Raw genomic sequence first — 20,429 nt, 5'->3', positions numbered from 1 at the left:
TCTGCCTTTTCTTTTTCTGCATGAGTAGGTGCAAGCACCTTGTATATAATTAACGCTCAAATATACTTGTTTGTAATTGTATGTATACATGTATAGTGGTTGATAGAACACAAAGAACTAGTATTTTGGTTGCCTAGTAACACTGATGTTACACAGCGTGTGAAGAAAAGTATGTGACATAGAATGGTTAAATGGTAATGCTGGGTAAAGATGAGTGGCTGGAAAAAGGAGCAGAACGTCAGAGAAGTAAATGAACCATAAGAGAATGTCGGAATACTTGGGAGAATTCGGCAGGGGTATAGAAACCACTGAAAAAGTGGCTAGTGGTAGCCATGCAAAAGCAATGCCCTTTAGTGGCAGCCAAGGTCTGCCCTTGAACATAACCTCACAGCCAGCACTTGAACTTCACAGCCAGCCGGAGTGGGTCCGCGGCCCTCAGCTCCTGGGCATGTTCGGATGGTGGAGTAGGAACCGAAATTGGTATTTTACGGACAGCCAAGGCTCGAAGGAGAGGGTGAAAAGGGAATGATTTCATGTTCTAAGAGGAGGAAAGGAAAAGGCTGTAGTCTTCTTCCACTTGCATTTTTCTTGGTCGATAGAACGAGAGAATAATCTGCAGAACCCGTTTCCATCCCTCTGGTCGATGAAAAGTTTTCCAGAACAGATACCCACCCTCATGATTTGTTGATGATGAGAGGAGCCGGGAATGCTGTTTTTCAGTAAGTCCTTTCTTATCCTGAATTGGAGAGGGAAAAGTTTTATGGAGAAAGCCCCGAAGAATTAGACGGTACTTGAAGAATTTTAAGTGGTGGCTTGTTCCACTTAAGGTCACCTAAGTATAGACTAAAATAGCTGGGAATGGATCAGTTTGGAGGAAGGGGGTTTTGGGATTTCTGTATTTCAGAGAAAGAATAAGCATTCAACTAGGGCTTCGTGCAGCCATCAGGCATTATAGTAGCTGGCGTTACAGTTAGACATTATATAGTGGGCCTTTCCCATTGAGGGCAGAGATGGGGTCTTTGGCTAATAAGTGCTCTTGAATGAATGAGTAAAGAGTAGGGTTAGATTTCGTTGCGCTTTTGCTGGAACCTACTCGCAGGAGATAAAGTAATGAATGTAGTGATAAATCTTGAGGTGGCACAGTGGAGGAGTATGTCCCTGTGTTTGATTAAACAGGGGGCAGAGCATTGCTGACCCCTTCTGTGTCTTGTGGGGATGCCTGTAGAGAACAGAGTAGAAGCAGAGTCTCGAGAGAAACAAGGCCATGTGGAGAATGAGAAGGCTTAAAGTTCTAGTGCTAAGTCTTTAGGTGACTTCTGTCTAAGAGTGGACAAGTCCCCAGGCTGGACATTTCTCAGACTAGACCAAACGGTTATTTTCTAGGAGCTCCAAGGGGATGGCCCTATTAGGAGTCCCTGCTTAAGTGAATGTACCAGAATCATCTGGGCTTTAGAACTATGTATGCTGTGTGTGTGTGTGTGTGTGTGTGAGAAAGAGAGAGACAGAGACAGAGACAGACTCTGGCCCAGTGAGAATCACGGCTGTAGTGACCTTTGTTATTAGTGGGATGTCATGTCATTTGATTGATGGGGATCAGGCTATGTTGAGGGAGGTTGAAAAACACTGGACTAGATCAACATGAAAAATGTAAATTGTCAAGAAATGGAACTTGGGGTTGAATGCCTTTAATAAAGGCATTTTATTTATTTATTAAAATACCTTTAAAGCTATAGGGCATTAACATTTTGACAAAGAAATAAGTATAGTAAAAACGGGAGTCATAGACCTGAAAAATCGGTGTACATGTTCAGGAAGCCAGGGTTAAATAGTGGGTAAATTACTATCTCTGGGATAAATCACATGTCATGTTTTAAATGAGGTGAAACATATTTTGGCAAAAGCCCCCTGGGAGGACTGATTTGATTGAGACAAGATACTGCACCCCCTTTTGCGGTGGCTCATTCCTCAGAGAAGCTGCTTTCTCTAGATTTTTAATTTCAGTGCTAGCTTACTCATGCTTGCTAACTACAGACTTGACTGACTCCCCCCACCCCCAACCCCTTCTTTTCTGTTTTGGCAAATAGAGTCTTGGGAAAATGCTTTGGGCTTGCTTTATATTATTATTAAAAATGTTGATGGTGTCTTTTTTTTTTTGTCTTTTTGCTATTTCTTTGGGCCGCTCCCGCGGCATATGGAGGTTCCCAGGCTAGGGGTTGAATCGGAGCTGTAGCCACCGGCCTACGCCAGAGCCACAGCAACGCGGGATCCGAGCCGCGTCTGCAACCTACACCACAGCTCACGGCAACGCCGGATCGTTAACCCACTGAGCAAGGGCAGGGACCGAACCCGCAACCTCATGGTTCCTAGTCAGATTCGTTAACCACTGCGCCACGACGGGAACTCCCTGGTGTCTTATATTTAAGTCTTTAAGCCCTTTTGAGTTTATTTTCGTGCATGGTGTGAGGGTGTGTTCTAGTTTCATTGATTTACATGCAGCTGTCCAGGTTTTCCAGCAATGCTTGCTGAAAAGACTGTCTTTTTCCCATTTTATGTTCTTGCCTCCTTTGTCAAAGATTAATTGACCATAGGTGTCTGGGCTTATTTCTGGGTTCTCTATTCTGTTCCATTGGTCTGTCTGTTTTGGTATCAGTACTACGCTGTCTTGATGACTGTGACTTTGTAATATTGCCTGAAGTCTGGGAGAGTTATGACTCATGCTTGGTTTTTGTTCTTCAGCATTGCTTTGGCATTTCTGGGAAAAGAAAATCATGGACTTGGAGAATAGACTTGTGGTTGCCAAGGGGGAGGGAGTGGGGTGGTTGGGGAGCTTGGGATTAATAGATACAAACTGTTGCCTTTGGAATGGATTAACCATGAGATCCTGCTGTGTAGCACTGGGAACTATGTCTAGTCACTTATGATGGAGCATGATAATGTGTGAAAATAGAATGTGTAGATGTATGTGTAACTGGGTCACCATGCTGTACAGTAGAAAAAATTGTATTGGGGAAATAACTTAAAAAAGTAATAATTAAAAAAAATGTTGAAGCACTGGGAGTTCCCATTGTGGTGCAGTGGAAACGAATCTGACTAGGAACCATGAGGTTGTGGGTTTGATCCCTGGCCTCGCTCAGTGGGTTAAGGATCTGGCGTTGCCGTGAGCTGTGGTGTAGGTCACAGACGTGGCTCGATCCCACATTGCTGTGGCTCTGGTGTAGGCCAGCGGCAACAGCTCCGATTAGACCCCTAGCTTGGGAACCTCCATATGCCATGGGTGTGGCCCTCAAAAGACAAAAAAAGACAAAATAAATAAATAAATAAAAATGTGTTAAAAAAAAATGTTGGGAGTTCCCATTGTGATGCAGCAAAAACAAATCTGACTAGTATCCATGAGGTTGCAAGTTTGATCCCTGGCCTTCCTCAGTGGGTCAGGACTTTGGCATTGGCATGAGCTGTGGTATAGGTTGCAGACGTGGCTTGGATCTGGCGTTGCTGTGGCTGTGGTGTAGGCCAGCAGCTGTAGTTCCAATTTGATCCCTAGCCTGGGAACCTCCATATGCTGTGGGTGGGGCCCTAAAAAGCAAAAAAAAAAAAAAAAAAGTTAATCTTTGCGTTGTTAAATATACTACCAAGTAAAGAAATCTATCCAGAAGGATATTCCACTCCTGGGTATATATCTAAAAAAAACCCCAAAACACTCATTTGAAAATAAACATGTGCCCCAGTGTTCATAGCAGCATTTTTTACAACTGCCAAGGTACGGAAGTAACCTAAGTGTCAGTCACCAGATGACTGGATAAAGAAGATGGTTGCTTATGTACATCACACACACACACACACACACACACACACACACACACACGCACGCACGCACAGTGGAATACTGCTCAGCCACAACAAAGAAGGAAATTTTGCCATTTGTAGCAACATGCATGGACTTGGAGGGCGTTATGCTAAGTGAAAGTCAGAGGAGGACAAATAATGTATGCTGTCGCTCATATGTGGAATCTAAAACATATAACAAAGCAATGAATAAAACAACAAAAAAAAAGCAGACTCACCAGTACAGAGAGCAAACCAGTGGAGGGAGGCAAGGGAGGAGGGGCAATTTAGGAGTAGGGGAAAAAAGGGTTATTATGGGATTATAGGAAATCATGTGTGTGAAGCTTTTGAAAATGAAAAGCACTGTAGGATTTAAAGAATCTTTCAATCAATTGAAAAAAAAAACCTTCAAAAAAAAATCACTACTGGTTTCACTGTTCTCTGGGTGTTTCTAACCAACATGCCACCTGCTTTCTTCTACTGAAATGAACCTTCTTTCAGGCCCCAAGGAACAAACATTCTTGTTTAAAGGACTGTTGTGCTTCCTGCTTGGCCATGTGCCTTTCTCTTGGTCAGAGACAGTCAGCCTTTTCCCATGTATGAGAGAGGCTCACTGAAGTCGTCTCCAGCTTGGGTGGGGAATTGGGGGTGGGCTGGGGGGGGTGGAAAGGGATCTGTAGCTTGAGAAAGCCCTCCCCTTGTGCATGCAAGACAATTTCGTCTGTAAGGTTCGTTTTCATCTCCAGTCCATCCCTGCTGACAACCAGTGGGTGCCACCATAGCAATGTGATGATTAATTACTCTAGGAAGCTTCGATAAGTTGGGGCGGTTTTTATAAATATCTAAACTTGAAATCAGCACTGTATAAAGCAAAAACTGTTTGCATGCACGGAGGGAAAAGCTAGTCGTAAAAATTGCTGTACAATTTGCCTCTAGACTATAGTGGGAAAGGTCTTTTTTGGGAAACAGGATGGATCAATGTGATTTTTCTCTCCGTGTAGAGTTGTGATTGAAATAACAACTTATCTTATTTTGCAGTCCCAAAGTAATAAATAAAACATTTATGGCTCAGAGTAAATTGAGAGCACCCCATTTCCTGTGGTAGCAGGCGTGTTCATATTCTTTTAAAGCCTCAGGCAGAGTGACATCAGCAGGTTTTTTTTTTTTTTCCATTTTCTAATCCAGAAGCTTCTAATTTCTTTCTGTCAAAGAGCCTGCATTTTAGTACTGAGCAGATCTTCAGGGACCCTTTTTGATATGACTACATTTTGTAGCACCTCTTATAAATTGTGTTAAACTTCAGTTCTCTCCAGAGACAGCACACTCTAGTGGAAAGAGCATGGGCTTGGAATTTATATACAGTACTGCCCCCCTCACGCCCCTCCACCCCCTGCCATAACAGGCTCTCTGGGACACTTGCAGATTCTTGACCCATTAGCAGTCTGGAATTTCTCTGACACTAAACTCAGCTGCTGAAGCAGTTGTGCTTCTTGGTGTACCTCACTTAGCCTTTTTAAAGGGTACTAGCTCCCCTCCCTTCTCCCCAGCACCACCCCCCACACACACACCCACCCATCCTTGAGTCTTTTTTTTTTTTTTTTTTAGGGCTACACCCAAGGCATATGGACGTTTCCAGGCCGGGGGGCGAATCAGAGCTACCGTTGCCAGCCTGTGCCACAGCCACAGCAACACTGACCCGAGCCACATCTGCAACCTACACTGCAGCTCATGGTAACATCAGATCCCCCACCCACTGAGAGAGGCCAGGGATCGAACAGGCGTCCTCATGGGTACTTGTCGGGTTTGTTACAGCTGAGCCACAGTGGGGACTCGCAGGGTCTTCTTGCTCTAGTAAAGCTCCTGACTGTTGAAGTTGTCCCCGCCTCCTGCTCTGCACACCGTGAGTCTTCCTCTTGCCCTTTGCCGGTCATGACACTGAAGAACCATCCCAGCTGATGTCTTGGTTCATGAATACCAGACATTCCCACAAAGAATGACCTTCAGTTTATCCTGCAGGACGCAAAGTCCCCCTGTCTGAGCGCAGTGAGTCAATCTCTCCTGTTCAAACATTTGCCACTTATTTATTCAACAGTTATTACTTGAGTATCTTTTATCCACAAGCGTCTGAGTTAGGGAAGAGAAAACGGTGAATTATCCATGACTTCCAAACAGTTACAATCAGGGAAGAAAGATCAGACAGTCAGCTTTGTGGGGGGTGGTGTCTGGCCTTCTGCTTTTTTTAAAGGGAGATGGGACAAAGCGACCACATCCTTGGAGGGAGAAGGGGTTTGTCGTGTCCTTTAGGGACAGTAGAACATGGCCGTTTGTCAAGGGTAGAGGCAGCGCGGGCGTGATGGGAGACGAGGAGGGCGCTCAGCCTTCCTCCTCCCTCCTCCACGTCTCTCCTGTGGCTTTCAGATAAGGCGCGGTCTGTCTTCCCCTGCGGTCCTTTGGCCCTCTCTGTCGAGGGTCTGGAGTGCTCAGGGTATCTCTTCCTGCTGCGTTTGCCTTCACAGAAGTCACACAGATGGTGGTACCCCTCTCGGTCCTCCTGTTACCATGTCCGTCTTTAGTCACGATCTCCCTCTGCCTGGAGGAAGTTCCCTGGTGGCTCAGTGGGTTAAGGATCCCGTGTTGTCACTCCAGAGTTGCAGGTTTGACCCTTGGCTGAGGAACTTGCACATGCTGTTGGTGTGGCCAAAAGATAAAAGAAAACCTCACTGCCTGGCATTCCAGCTGTGCATTTCCAACTATTTCCGGGATCCTTCCCCTGGGCTCTCACCACTGTTTCAAGATCGACCATTGACAACTCAGCTCAGCTTCCTCCCTGCTCAGCCTGCCCATCCTCCTGCTTCCATCTCTGTGAATGTCATACCTTTGCTGAAGGGTCAGGGCAGAGATGTGGGCACCGTCTCCGATACTTCCCTTCCCTTTAATTCCCACAAGCCAGCCCTTAAGGTGACATCCTGAATATCTCCTGGACCTGTCTCCTCCATCCCCACCGCCTCGGTCTTGGTTCTGGTCCTCATCATTGCTGACCCGCGTTCCTGAGTTCAGTCTTACCTGGGATCCTGGCCTTCTTCACACTGCAGCCAGAATGGTCCTTCTATAGTGGAAATCTGGTCACATCCGTTCTCCTCTGAAAATCCTTTAATGGCTTCTTACACTCCTTAGGATAAAAATCCAAATTCCTTAAAAAGGTCGGAAGGCTCTTGGTGGGCTGGCCTGTGCCTCCTCCTCCCTGGCACCTGCCTGCAGCTGTCCTGGACTGTTTTCAGCTCCCCACCTTGGTCGTAACCTAGCACCTGCAGGCTTTCCTCCTGCTCATTCCTTTGCCTGCGTTCTCCTCCCCCTTTTTGCCTGACTACCTTTCTTTCTCTCTCTCCTAGATCTCAGCTTAAGAGTCACTTCCTGTAAAAAGTCCTCTCTAACTCCCTCAAGATGAGCTGAGATACCCCTGCTCCTCCCCAGCACCTGCCTGCAGCTGTCCTGGACTGCAGGGCAAAACTAGGTCTGCCCTTTTGAGGGAGTACCTGAAAGTCAAATCACCGGATGATGGATTGGCTTTCTTCCCTTCTATGCTGCGTGTGGACGGGGGAATGATGGGGGTGTTGGGCTTATTCATCAGTATATCCCAGACGCCCAGCACAGTGCCTGGTGTCTTATTTATTAAGAAACATATCTTTTATGATGTCATTGATATTTACTAAGACCTATTCTTTTTTTTACATGATTTTAATTTTTTCCATTATAGCTGGCTTACAGTGTTCTGTCACTTTTCTACTGTACAGCAAGGTGACCCAGTCACACATACATGTATACATCCTTTTCCTCACATTATCCTCCGTCATGCTCCATCATCAGTGAGTACAGATAATTCCCAGTGCTATACAGCAGCATCTCATTGCTTATCCACTCCAAAGGCAATAGTTTGCATCTGTAAACCCCAGATTCCCAGTCCATCCCGCTCCCTTCCCCTCCCCACTAAGACCTATTCTTGGCCCTTGGATCCTAAACTTCTTCAGGTCTGGACCAACTCTTATTCATGGTACTGTACCAGGCACTTTGTGTTAAATAAATTTGTCTCACCATTTCCTTCTGTGGACTTCATTATACCTGAACTTATAAAAAACATTATATGAATGTAAATTTTAAAAGTTATATTGATGAGACTAGGAAATAATATGACAAATTGAATAAATGTGCTCTAAACTATGCAGCCGAAGGAGTATTACCTATTCAGTATTGTGTGAAATTAAGAAGAAAAAGCATCAAAGCATTTACTGTCAGGGTAGGTTGGCATGGATTTGAAACCCAGCTCCAGTGACACTGTGCTCTTGGGCAAGTCAGTTTCTTTTTCTGAGCCTCAACTTCCACATCTGTAAAATGAGACTATAACATCTGCCTTGCAAGGTTGTTATGAAGACTAAAGTTTTATGAAAACAACTGCTGTAGTATCTGGCACATGGTAGTTGCTCTATGAATTTTAAGTTATTTTCTTTTTTATTCCAGCAATGCTGCCATTACAGAAAACGCTTCTGAATATTTCTTTTCTGAAATAGTTTTCAGAGCTTGCTATAGCCCATTAGAATATGTCAATGGGAGAAATATTTTTTTTCTGTGAGGATATGTTTGATTTTCAGAAGGTTTTTGGTTCAGAGAGCGTGATCAAAGTGGTTAATACCATTTTTGATATTTAGAAGAAACTAAGTGCGATTATAATGAGGATTTCTTTTGTAGTTTCTAAAGTGGTACACGGTCTGGCTTTCTCACAGGTAACACTGACAACGCACATATTCTATGTGGCACGTTAAAAATCCGGGGAATTAACTATCAAAAAACTTTTGATTTTTGCATAGCACACTGATAAGTCAAGCGGTGTTATTAGTAAGCTTGAGAGAGCTGAGATCTTTTAACATACCTCATCACAAGTTAACCATCAAAATTTTACTTCTAGCAAAAAAAGAATCCAGGCAAAAATGACCCAAGGTGGGAGTTCCTGTCATGCCACAGCGGAAACGCATCTGGCTAGGAACCATGAGGTTGTGGGTTTGATCCCTCTCCTCACTCAATGGGTTAAGGATCTGGCATTGCTGTGAGCTGTGCAGTAGGTCACAGACGTGGCTCTGATCCCGAGTTGCTGTGGCTCTGGCGTAGGCGGGCAGCAACAGCTCTGATTAGTCCCCTAGCCTGCGAACCTAGGGGTGTGGCCGTAAAAATACAAAAAGCAAAAAAAAAAAAAAAGACCCAATGCGCCAACCACAGTCTTTTGCACATCTGGAGTCTTCTCTTTTCAGCTAGGTCCACAGTCCGCAGACATCGGCGTGGCTGAAATGCAGTAAGGAACCTGGTGTCCCCTAATGAGCTAGAGGGGCCTGTCCCTGGTAGAAGGGTTGACTGGGGAAATGGATAAGGACGTGGAGATAGGCACTCAGCTTTTATAGCTTATGTCTGTACAGGATAATCCATAAGATGTCTTCATAGGATAAGAGATCAGAGGTACAGGTCATGCCGTCTGCTAGGAAAAAAACCACGGAGGCCAGTGGTTGGAGGAACACAGTCCCATGAATTGACAGTGGTGCCCCCTGGGCATTGTAGAAACTGGATGAGCCCAGACTGGGAATCCGGTGGCAATGCTCAGGTGACTCCCAGGAACCTAGTTTTATTTTGGGACCCAGGGGTTAATGAAGGCTCAGCATTTTACCTGTTACTGCATAGAAGGTCATGAGTGTGGGGGGTCTAGTCAACTATAAAGGGTTATGGACATGTGAATTATTTTACCCTCTTTTCCTAGTTTGTACCCTGAATTTACTTCATCTTGTGTGCTCATGCGTGTGTGTGTGTGTGTTGTTAGAGTAATTCACGGAGAGCAGTTGTTGGAGAGGCCTGAGCAGAGACTTTGTGACTTAGGTCAGGGAGGGAAGGGGAGCTGGTAGGACTCCCTTTGGTCACAGGGAGTACCTAGCAGTGGCTCTTAAGCAAGGAGACTGAGCCTGGCAGTAAAGGCACCTTGTGGGATCATCCCCCTAAAACCTTTGTTCTAGAACAGCAGGCACTTTGGAGGCACCAGTGGGTGTCATTATCATTTGAATGGAACATTGCTGCTCTTCTTAGGTTCCTAACTAACACAGATACACTTAGATGACACAGATACCCTTAGATGACACTTTCTTATGGAAGCTGACTGCTCCATGAAATCTGGGGGTTGTCCTCCAGCCTGGCGATGGAGGGGAAATCCATAGTCTCTGACTGTAACTGTGGCAAAAAGCAAAAGGTTGTTTAATTTTATTTATTTATTTTTTATTTTATGGTCACACCTGTGACATAGGGAAGTTCCTGGGCCAGGGATCGAATCTGAGCCACAGCTTCAATCAGCGCCATAGCTGTGGCAACGCCAGATACTTTAACCCACTTAGTGGGGCCAGGGATAGAACCCTCGCCTTCACAGTGACCCAAGCTGCTGCAGTTGGATTCTTAACCCACTGCGCCACAGCAGAAACTCCAAAAATTGTTTAATATTTTTAGTTCAAACTTAAATATCAAAATTAGATTTGAATTACTGTAAAAATGCGAACTTCAAGGTCACTGATGTTAAAAGTCTAGACAGAAAATTTAAGTGAAATGACCCTTTCCTTCTTTTAGTTCTTTCCTGCAAATTGTTTGTTGGTCATGTTTTCTGGGTATTAGTTTTCTTAACTGTTGTTAACCAGGTTGAAGTTACTACGTGAGCAGAGCCAGCAACACGCATTAGAATTGACTTTTGGCCTTCCCATTGTGGCTTAGCGGAAACGAATCTGACTAGTAACCATGAGGATGCAGGTTCGATCCCCGGCCTTGCTCAGTGGGTTAAGGATCCAGCATTGCTGTGAGCTGTGGTGTAGGTCGCAGACACGGCTTGGATCTGGCATTTGCTGTGGCTGTGGTGTAGGCTAGTGGCCCCAGCTCTGATTCAACCCCTAGCCTGGGAACCTCCATATGCCGTGGGTGCAGCCCTAAAAAAAGACCAAAAAAAAAAAAAAAAAGGAACTGACTTTTACAAGGAGAAGATTTTGGAACCCAGTAGGCAGTGAGCCATTTAAATTGCTCTTAAGGGATAAGTGACACGAACACATTTTAGAAAGCTTTATGCTAAATAGATGAACATATTCCGATAGAACATTTTCATTTTTGCAAGCCAAAATTTTGCTTCATGCCAAAATTTTCCATTTATGATATAATTGAGTATCTGGCTGTGATATATAAAAAAATAACACATTTAGATAAAACACTAGCTGAAGCAACTACACATCATATTTATTTCTGGCAAATGACCTGAGTAATTTCTACTGGGTAAGAAAAATGCAGGCTATGTACATTAGTTTTCTACTGCTGCCTTAGCAAATTGCCACAGACTTAATGGTTTAACACAACACAAGTGTATTACCCTAGAGTTCTTTGGGTTGGAGGTCCAACTCAGGTTCACTGGGCTAAAGTCAAGGTGTTGGCAAGGACAGTGCTCCTAGAGGCTCTAGGGAGAACCCCTGTCCTTGGCTTAACAGTTTCTAGGGGGTACTCACCTTCCTGGACTTACGGCCTCCTTCCATCTCCAAAGCCAGCAAGGTTGCATCTTTCTGACTATCCTTCCATGGTCATATTTGCTGCTGGAGTTTCTCTCCAATTTTTTTTTTGTCTTTTGTCTTTTTAGGGCCACACTCACGGCATATGGAGGTTCACAGGTTAGGGGTCAAATCAGAGCTGTAGCTGCCACCCTACACAAGAGCCACAGCAACATCAGATCCGAGCCATGTCTGTGATCCACACCACAGCTCCCGACAATGCTAGACCCTTAACCACTGAGCGAGGCCAGGGATTGAACTGGCAACCTCATGGTTCCTAGTTGGACTCATTTCCACTGTGCCTTGACAGGAACTCCTCTCTGCAATTTTTTTTTTCTTTTTTTCTTTTTTTTTTTTTTTTTGGTCTGTACTTGTGGGATGCAGAAATTACAAGGCCAGGGATGGAACCTGCACTATAGCAGTGACAATGCTGGATCCTTAACCCACTGAGCCACCAGAGAACACCACTCTTCTCTGCTTTGAAGGACCCTTGTGATTCGATTGGGCCTACCTGCCTAATTCAGGATTCTCTCTCCATCTCTACATCCTAAACTTAATCACATCTGGAAAATCCCCTTTGCCACCATATAAGGTAACATCCTCAGGCCCTAGGGATTAGGATGCGGACACTTGACATCTGAGAGGGAAGGGGGTATTATTCTGCTCTCATAATGTGGAAACACAGGATTTTATTCAGAGAAAGTATCTTTCAACTGTGCCCATGATTTGTTACAGGCCTTTAAGGAACTTTCACTTGGGTGTTTTATAGGGAAAAGTTATACGTATTTTTAAAAATGACAGTTATTTGTTTGGATTTTAATCTGCTTATTCAAGCTAATGCTCCTTCTCTTTTGTTTACCTTGATAGTGATAACCTGCTAAGGAGAGCAGCCTGTCAAGAAGCTCAGGTAATGCCATTTAACATGAAACAATTAAAAACCCGTCTTATCTCCACCGTGCAGAAAACTCAGCCTGTTCCAGGGGGCTCATGCGGCACCGTGCATCAGTGCAGTTTGTCTGTTTGCTCCCCCATTATCATGGGCTGGGTCAGGCTGCGAGCCAACTCTGAGCAGGACTTGAGGAAGTTGACCATCTGGTGAAGAGCAGTTCTAATACCCACCCCCTCAGACTGGTTTACGTCTGGCCTGGTCCTGAGAACACAGAGCTGGGCCAGCTGAGCCCTGGGAATTTGTTCACCTCTGCCGTAGCCCTAATCTGAAAAACCCCGAGATATCAGTTCCGAACAGGTGTTGGCTCTCAAGTCCAATCTCCTTAAAACTGTTGGTTCGTATTTTTAAAGCCTGTCTCTTTCACGCAACGGATTCGTACCCTCTGCATTGTTATCCCAGTCCCGTGACTTTGCACTTAAATGTTCATCTGTCTGGTCGGTTTGGTTCCAGATGAATTGTAAATCCTTTCAAGTTTACGACCACAATTTTGTTCTTCCCTCCCCTCCACATGTGTACATTATACCTTGCAGATGAATTTGCATGCCTGAGTTGCCTTTTGGTTGTATGTCATTTAAGCTCATGATGTCGTAAGTACCAAAAAAACCCCCATGAAGTAAAAACTGACAAAGGCAGGATGTATCTAGGAGAGGTGAGGAGCCAACCCCATGTTTGCTTCTGAAATGTTTTCATGCCTGACGATGACAGTAGATAGTATGAATAAATTCCCCTCTTTGGTGATTCTCAGTATTCGATCCGTGTTTTAAGAAATGGATTCCTTTTTTTTTTTTTAAATCTCGTATGGCTCTAAGTTTTTTTGGAAGTCAATTGAAATACGCTTTAATATTAAATTGGAGGTAATCCATTAGCAACTGGAAAATCCCGTCCCTCTTGCTCTTGAAGGGAGAGTGGTCATGGGGTTCTCCCTTTCTTTCTTTCATTGTTTTTTTTTTTTTTTAGGCGCTACAGCTGCTGGCCTACGCCACAGCAATGCAGGATCTGAGTTGCGTCTGCAACCTACACCACAGCTCATGGCAATGCCAGATCCTTAACCCACTGAGTGAGGCCAGGGATAGAACTCAAAACCTCATGGTTACTGGTTAGGGACCCGGCGTTGCCATGAGCTGTGGTGTAGGTCGCAGACGTGGCTCGGATCCCACGTTGCTGTGGCTCTGGCATAGGCCCGTGGCTACGGCACCAATTAGACCCCTAGCCTGGGAACCTCCCTATGCGATGAGAGCGGCCCTAAAAAAAGCAAAAAGACAAAAAAAAAACCCAACAAAAAAACAACCCTCATGGTTGCTAATCAGATTCCCTTCCGCTGCACCACGACGGGAACTTCTGGGTTCTCCCTTTCTTGTGCAACATAAATGCCTCCACCTCTGAGTTCCATCTCCTGTTACTTTATCAAGGACCCTGCTCCTTTAGTTATTTCCTCCCTTGCATTTATTTACCTCTTCCCACTGTTGTTCTTTTTTGTTGTTTGTTTTTTGGCCTAGGCTTGCAAGGGCCAGATGTGGGATCTCAGTTCCCAGACCAGAGATTGAACCTGGGCCGCAGTGGTGAAAGTGCTGAGTCTTAACCACCGGGGAACTCCCCCTCTTCCCATTGTTCTGATGCTCCACTTCCCCCATTTAGCTCCTTCCTGTCTGGAAAAAGGAAGTGAATTCATCCTTATAGCTTCCTCCCTCTAGTTACTTTTCTTGTGTGTATCCTTCCTCTCTCAGTCTAAATTCTTTTTTATTTTTATCTTTCTTAGGGCCCCACCCACAGCATATGGTGGTTCCCAGGCTAGGGGTAGAATAAGAGATGTAGCTGCTGGACTACACCACAGCCACAGCAATGTGGGATCCGAGCCATGTTTGTGACCTACACCACAGCTCAGGGCAACACCAGGTTCTTAACCCACAGAGAGAGGCCAGGGATCGAACCCGAGTCCTCATGGATACTAGTCAGGTTCATTACCGCTGAGCCATGATGGGAACTCCCCAGTCTAAATTCTTGAACGAATGTAATTTATTTTTTTTAATCTCACATAAATTCACCTCGTTGTCATCTCTTAGAAACGCCTTAACCTATGGAAAAACCTGAGACCTGAGTTGCAAGTGGGTAGGAATTCTAACAACTAAAAATTCAGGACCAGGAGGAATAATCTGGAACCATAGATCTGGAATCTGGCAGGTTAATTAAATCATTTCTGTTCAAATTTCAGAAATAGTATGGATAGAAAAAGAACAAATTACAATATTTAGAGATTTGGCAGCAAAATGTTAAGGTCTCACTCAGTAAGAGTGAAAACAGAGTAGAAATTATAATGTGCCAGAAGCTTTTTGCAAAGAAATAGTATGTCTTCCTGAAGTATGTAGAAATAGAAGTTTATTTTTTTATTTTATTTTGTAATTTATTATGTATTTATTTATTTTTGCTTTTTAGGGCCGCATCCATGGCATATGGAAGTTCCCAGGCTAGGGCTCAAATCAGAGCTACAGCTGCTGGCCTGCGCCACAGCCGCAGCAACACAGGATCCGAGCCACATCTGTGACCTACACCACAGCTCAAGGCAACACCAGATCCCTAACCCACTAAGTGAAGCCAAGGATTGAACCTGCATCCTCATGGATGCTAGTTGGATTCATTTCTGCTCCGCCATGATGGTTCTGAAGTTTGTTTTTTTAAAACAGGAAATAGACAATGGTGAGAAAGGCTCTCCAGTGGGCTGTCAGGAGGTGATTAAGTTGGAGTCAGTTACTTAATAAAAATCTTGGTATACATTTCATTTTGCTGCCATCTTTACTTTGTACTTCCGTGCTTGAATTCTGCCTCCTTGGCCCAGACCTGCTCTCTACCATCTAACCCTCAGAACTTTGCCCTCTTTGGGGCTTTCCTGTCCTATGCTTTTTGAGCATCTTCTCCAATCCAGATGGAGCAGCAGTGACTGCCATTAGTTCCACTCTGACTCTTCACACCTAGTCCTCTGTGCTTCTTAACTCTGCCTCATCCTTCGCCTGCTCTTTAGAGCTGATGCAGCAGAAGTGTGGGTTTGGAGTTAGCTAGCTATGCATTCTAGGCTTGTAATTTAGTAACTCTTTTTGACTTTGACTTAGTCTGCATCTTGGCTTTCTCATCTGTAAAATGGGAATATTTAATACCTCCCTGGGTTCTGAGAACTAAGAATATATGAAAGTGGAAAGTACTAGGTGCCTAGTACATATGAATTACATTTCCTGTACCAGTTGAGGCTATTTAGTTATCATACAAGGTTGCAAAGAAGGATGCAAATTACGTTTGGGTTTTTATGTGTATAAAGATATGAAGATTAATTGGTAACCCAAAGATTCTTCATGGAGAAGCTTTAGTAATACGTTAAAGGAGAAAAAAAGATTATATTCTGAAAACTAAAAGCAAACTTCCCTTTTGACAGACTATGGCCTCATTGGTCATAAGAGACCTAGCTGGAGTTCCCATTGTGGCTCAGTGGTTAACGAATCCGACCAGGAACCATGAGGTTGCGGATTCGATCCCTGGTCTTCCTCAGTGGGTTAAGGACCCGGCGTTGCCATGAACTGTGGTGTAGGTTGCAGATGGGGCTCGTCCTGTGTTGCTGTGGCTGTGGTGTAGGCCGGCGGCTACAGCTCCAATTCAACCCCTAGCCTGGGAACCTCCATATGCCGCGGGAGCGGCCCAAGAAATAGCAAAAAGGCAAAGAGGCAAAAAAAAAAAAAAAAGAGTCTAGCCATATCTTAGAGAGCAAAGCTGCTTACCATTGCTCTGAATGAAGCAGGGTGCTTTATTACAATATGAAACTCAGCTTATTTTCTTTAAATAATGGTGTACTTTTATTATTGCTTATGGTGGTGTTGTCAATATAAAACCATGAAAGAGTGTTTGTTTCTCCAGTGTAAACACCCTGTCTTCTGGAGATAAATTATTTTGCAGTGAAAGAATATATGTGCCCACTGACTGAATGAAGGGATATTTACTGAATTTTTTCATTTTTTTCCCCTTTTAGGTGTTTGGCAATCAACTCATTCCTCCCAATGCACAAGTGAAGAAGGCAACCGTCTTTCTCAACCCCGCTGCTTGCAAAGGGTAGTTCAGCTTGTGATTTGTTACATATTCAGTTTTTCTAAGGGGAAAAGAGTCACAGACCAGCAGGTAGCTGGTTGGATTGCGTGGGGTTGGAAGACCTGGGTTCACTACTCTTGTAGCAATAAGCTTCCGTTGTAATGTAGAAATCACAGTTACTGAGATATCACTGCAAAGCTACCTGATGCTTAGCAAACTTGTCTCAGTGATGTTTAATAATTATTCCAGAATTAACACGCTCAAATCAGTCTTATCTGCTTGGCGGTAGCCCCCTTGGGAGCAACTTCTGCGGCTGCAATGTAATGATGCAGGCTTTGGTGTCACAGGTTGTTCCGAGATGGCCGAGAGCACTATCGCCTTGTGCGGTCAGAAGCCTTGTTTCCACGTAGTGAATGTTGACCTTGGTCTTGGAGGTTGATTGGGAAGACCACTGAGGAAATGGCCCACAGGGGCAGGGGCCTAGAGACAGGATGCCTACTTAGGGCCCTTGCTGTGTCCCAGGGTGGTCTGTAACCTGGTGTGGCTGGCCTGGAGGGGTCTTGTGAGTCAATTGTAAGAATTAAGATGTCAAGACTAGTTGGGAACGTAGTGAATAGTCATGTATTTATCATCATCATCATCATCATCATCATTATTGCTTTTTTGGGCCACAGCTGTGGCATGTGGAAGCTCCCCGGCTAGGGGTCAAATCAGAGCTACAGCTACAGGCCTACACCACAGCAGTGCGGGATCCACTCTGCGTCTGTGACCTGTATCACAGCTCATAGCAACGCTTGATCCTTAACCCACTAAGTGAGGCCAGGGATTGAACCCACATCCTCATGGATACTAATTGGGCTCATTTCCACTGCACCACAATGGGAACTCCAGTAGTCATGCATTCATTCATTTATTGTAACAAATGTACCAGACTGATGCCCGATATTGAAAGCAGAGGAGGCTGTGTGTGTGTGTGTGAGTGTGTGAGGGGAGTAGGGGAGTATGTGAGAACTCTGTTGTCCACTCATTTTACTGGGAAGCTAAAAACTGCTCCAGAAAAATAAAGTCCATTAACTTTTAAAAAGTACTGTAAGTGGAAAAAAATTTTTTATGTTGCTGGTTAGGTGCAACTCTTATTCAGTTGGAAAGGTAAATAAAAAGATTTTTGATGGCTTTTAGAAGAAATCGCTTAAAATTTTAAATTGGAGTTCCTGTCATGGCATAGTGGAAATGAATCCGACTAGGAACCATGAGGTTGCGGGTTCAATCCCTGGCTTCACTCAGTGGGTTAAGGATCTGGTGTTGCCATGAGCTGTGGTGTAGGTTGCAGACGCGGCTCGGATCCCGAATTGCTGTGGCTATGGCGTAAGCCGGCAGCTGTAGTTCCAATTGGACCCCTAGCCTGGGAACCTCCATATGCCTTAAGTGCGATTCGTTTTGTCTTGATTGAGGATCAGAAAGTTAATAAGTGTTTATTATATTGGATTTTAGAAGATCAAAGTCAGATGACAGACAATAAGAACAACAACAAGGATAGTTGGGAGCAGCTTCTGGGGTAAAATTAGTACTGTCTGGAGAGAAACACAGGGGCTTTAAAGTAAGTTCCTCCAGTCATTTCTGGGGAGGTAGTGGGTGGGGCTTCACAGATATGAGGACTGGTCATGACGTTTCAAATTTTCTTTTTTGGCTCCCCTGCGGCCTATGGAGTTCCTGGGCTAGGGATCAGATCCAAGCCACAGTTTCAACCCACCTCTCCGCTGCAAGCAATGCTGGATCTTTAACCCACTGGGCTGGGCTGGGGATTGAACCTGGCTTTTGCAGAGGTTGGGCTGAGGATTGCCTCCTGGCTTTTGCAGAGGTGCTGCCGATCCCATTGTGCCACAGCAGAAACTCTGCCTTATTTCTTTTCACTTCAGCAGTTTAAGATATTTATCTGCAGATTGTCTAACCTGACCCCATACTGTCCCTAACTGAATCTTTTTTGCCCACCTTTGTTGGAGCCACTTCCCACCTCCATAAACATACCAATCGTTAGGCCTATGATCATTCTTGTCTAAAGCCAACTCTAAACAAAAATACCAACAAGGGAATGGGTTCAAACACGACACAATCAAAATACCCAAGATAATTGGCGTCACTGGTGGCCTGTGACAGAAGCCAACAGGAAACTGTGGGTTTCAGAGTTTGAAGGACCAGGCCTATGTACTCCTTTCTGCTCTGTGATACTGTGAGTGGGGCTTAACTTCTTAAATCCTCCCGTTTACTTGTCTGTAAAATGGGAAGAGTGATAGCACAGACCTTATAAAAATTACCATCTACTCCTTTAGGATTAACTGAGATTGTGCCTGTAAAGTGTTTGGCATTCTTTCTATTTCATAGTTAGCACTCAATAAAAGACATAGAAGCTGCCGCTATCTTTATTACTGTCCTGGAGGCTCAGTTTAAACCCTTCTCCACTGGGCTCTCCCATCCTTGTACCCCTCCTTCCACCTGCCTTAATGTCACTGTTCTAGGTCCTGTTCCTATAGAGACCTAGTAAGTTAGTAACGTGCACGTTCTGATAAAACAGCTGGCAATTTAAGCTGTAATCAGTCATTTTGAGTTCCTACTTCTAAGAGAGATTTGCATTTTTTAAAAAAACGAATAAACTATTTTTTAGAGCAGTTTCAGGTCCTGTAAACATGTTTACATGTAAACGTATTTGCATTTCAACAAGAACCTGCCTTTATCTACCAGCGCGAAGAAGGCAAGTTTTTCTTTCTACGGTCACTGGTCACGGTCTCCTTTCACAAGGTGAATCCCTGCGTGCTTCTAGGAAGCAGCCATTCTGAAACTCCCCAGCATCTTTTTTTTTCTTTTTTTCTAAGCTTTCACTGTTGAATTGCACTATTTTTGTCATCTTGGCCCTGCCCTGACACTTTATTTATAATTTATTATGTAGCTATTTCATTATGTAGTGCTGGTTTAAAACTACATCAGAGCTTTAGGAAATAAGAGAACTGCGTTTAGCGTTAATAAATAATACATGAAGGAGTAATTATTTTGTGTGTGTGTGTGAACCTGGAAATTGCTGTAAGTATAGAAAGCCTTTATTTAGCTCTGGCGCTATCTCACCCTTAATTATATAATAAATAATACATTTCTTACTGGTAACACTTGTTTTTCAATCTTTTACATGGAACATTAGAAGGAAAAAAAATGTCATCACTTCCATTTTAGAGATTTTTCTATGCCTGTGGCTTCACATAAAGATGTGAATAAATACCCAACTGTTCAAATCTTTTTTTTTTAAATTGAAGTATAATTGATTTATAATATTGTGTTAGTTGCAGGTATACAGCAAAGTGATTCAGTTATATATTTTTATATAATATATATACCAATATAGACACCATTATAAAGACACCAAAAAAAAAAAAAAAAAGAAAGCTCCTAAGAGAGATGTATCAAGTGCTAGGGCTACGCACAGAGAGGCATGACTTGGAGGTTTGGACAAGCAGCCAGTTATCCCATTGTCAGATTAGGTAATTTCGAACGTTTTCCTTTGGCAGCAGAAATTCTGCCTTCATGGAAAAGAATTTTGCTCTTTCTCTTGGGATTTCACTGCAGGGATAAAACTCAAGAAATGGGGATACCTTTAGTATTTGAAATTGTTAAAAACGATGTATCTCTCCTCCAAAGGTTTTGCCCACTGAGTTAGAATTAAGCAATATTCTGTTTGGTTTGGTCTGTTCTCTCCGGCCCCATGGAAAATGTTAAGAGTAAGTACATTCGCCGTCCACCACTGGAGTATAAACAGGTCCCCTGAAGACTTAGGACATTATACTTAGGCTACAGGTGTTTTTGTCTGGCTTGTGGTGCTTCCCCAGCTCCTCTGTCTGTCTAGCCCACAGTAGACGCTCAGTAAAGGCCTGTTGAATGAATCAGAACTTGTTGCCTGAGTGGAGCCATATCTAGAGCACAGTCTTCTTCTAGAGGAAGTAGATTGTGAACTGTAAGCA

At 44.0% G+C, this 20,429-nt stretch overlaps 1 protein-coding gene across 1 annotated transcript in view; it reads left to right on the top strand.

The window, feature by feature from the left end:
* AGK (acylglycerol kinase) overlaps nucleotides 1-20,429 on the top strand; it is a 102,554-nt gene that overhangs the window by 24,922 nt on the left and 57,203 nt on the right. The window contains exons 3-4 of the mRNA XM_047763154.1: nucleotides 12,285-12,324; nucleotides 16,373-16,452. Of these exons, the coding sequence (XP_047619110.1) occupies nucleotides 12,285-12,324; nucleotides 16,373-16,452 (120 nt within the window). The remainder of the gene's footprint in view (nucleotides 1-12,284; nucleotides 12,325-16,372; nucleotides 16,453-20,429) is intronic.

This window comes from Phacochoerus africanus, chromosome 16, assembly GCF_016906955.1.
Source record: "Phacochoerus africanus isolate WHEZ1 chromosome 16, ROS_Pafr_v1, whole genome shotgun sequence".
Taxonomy (NCBI): domain Eukaryota; kingdom Metazoa; phylum Chordata; class Mammalia; order Artiodactyla; family Suidae; genus Phacochoerus; species Phacochoerus africanus.
The sequence above is the reverse complement of the archived record's forward strand: the minus strand, read 5'-3'. Positions and strand labels throughout refer to the sequence as shown.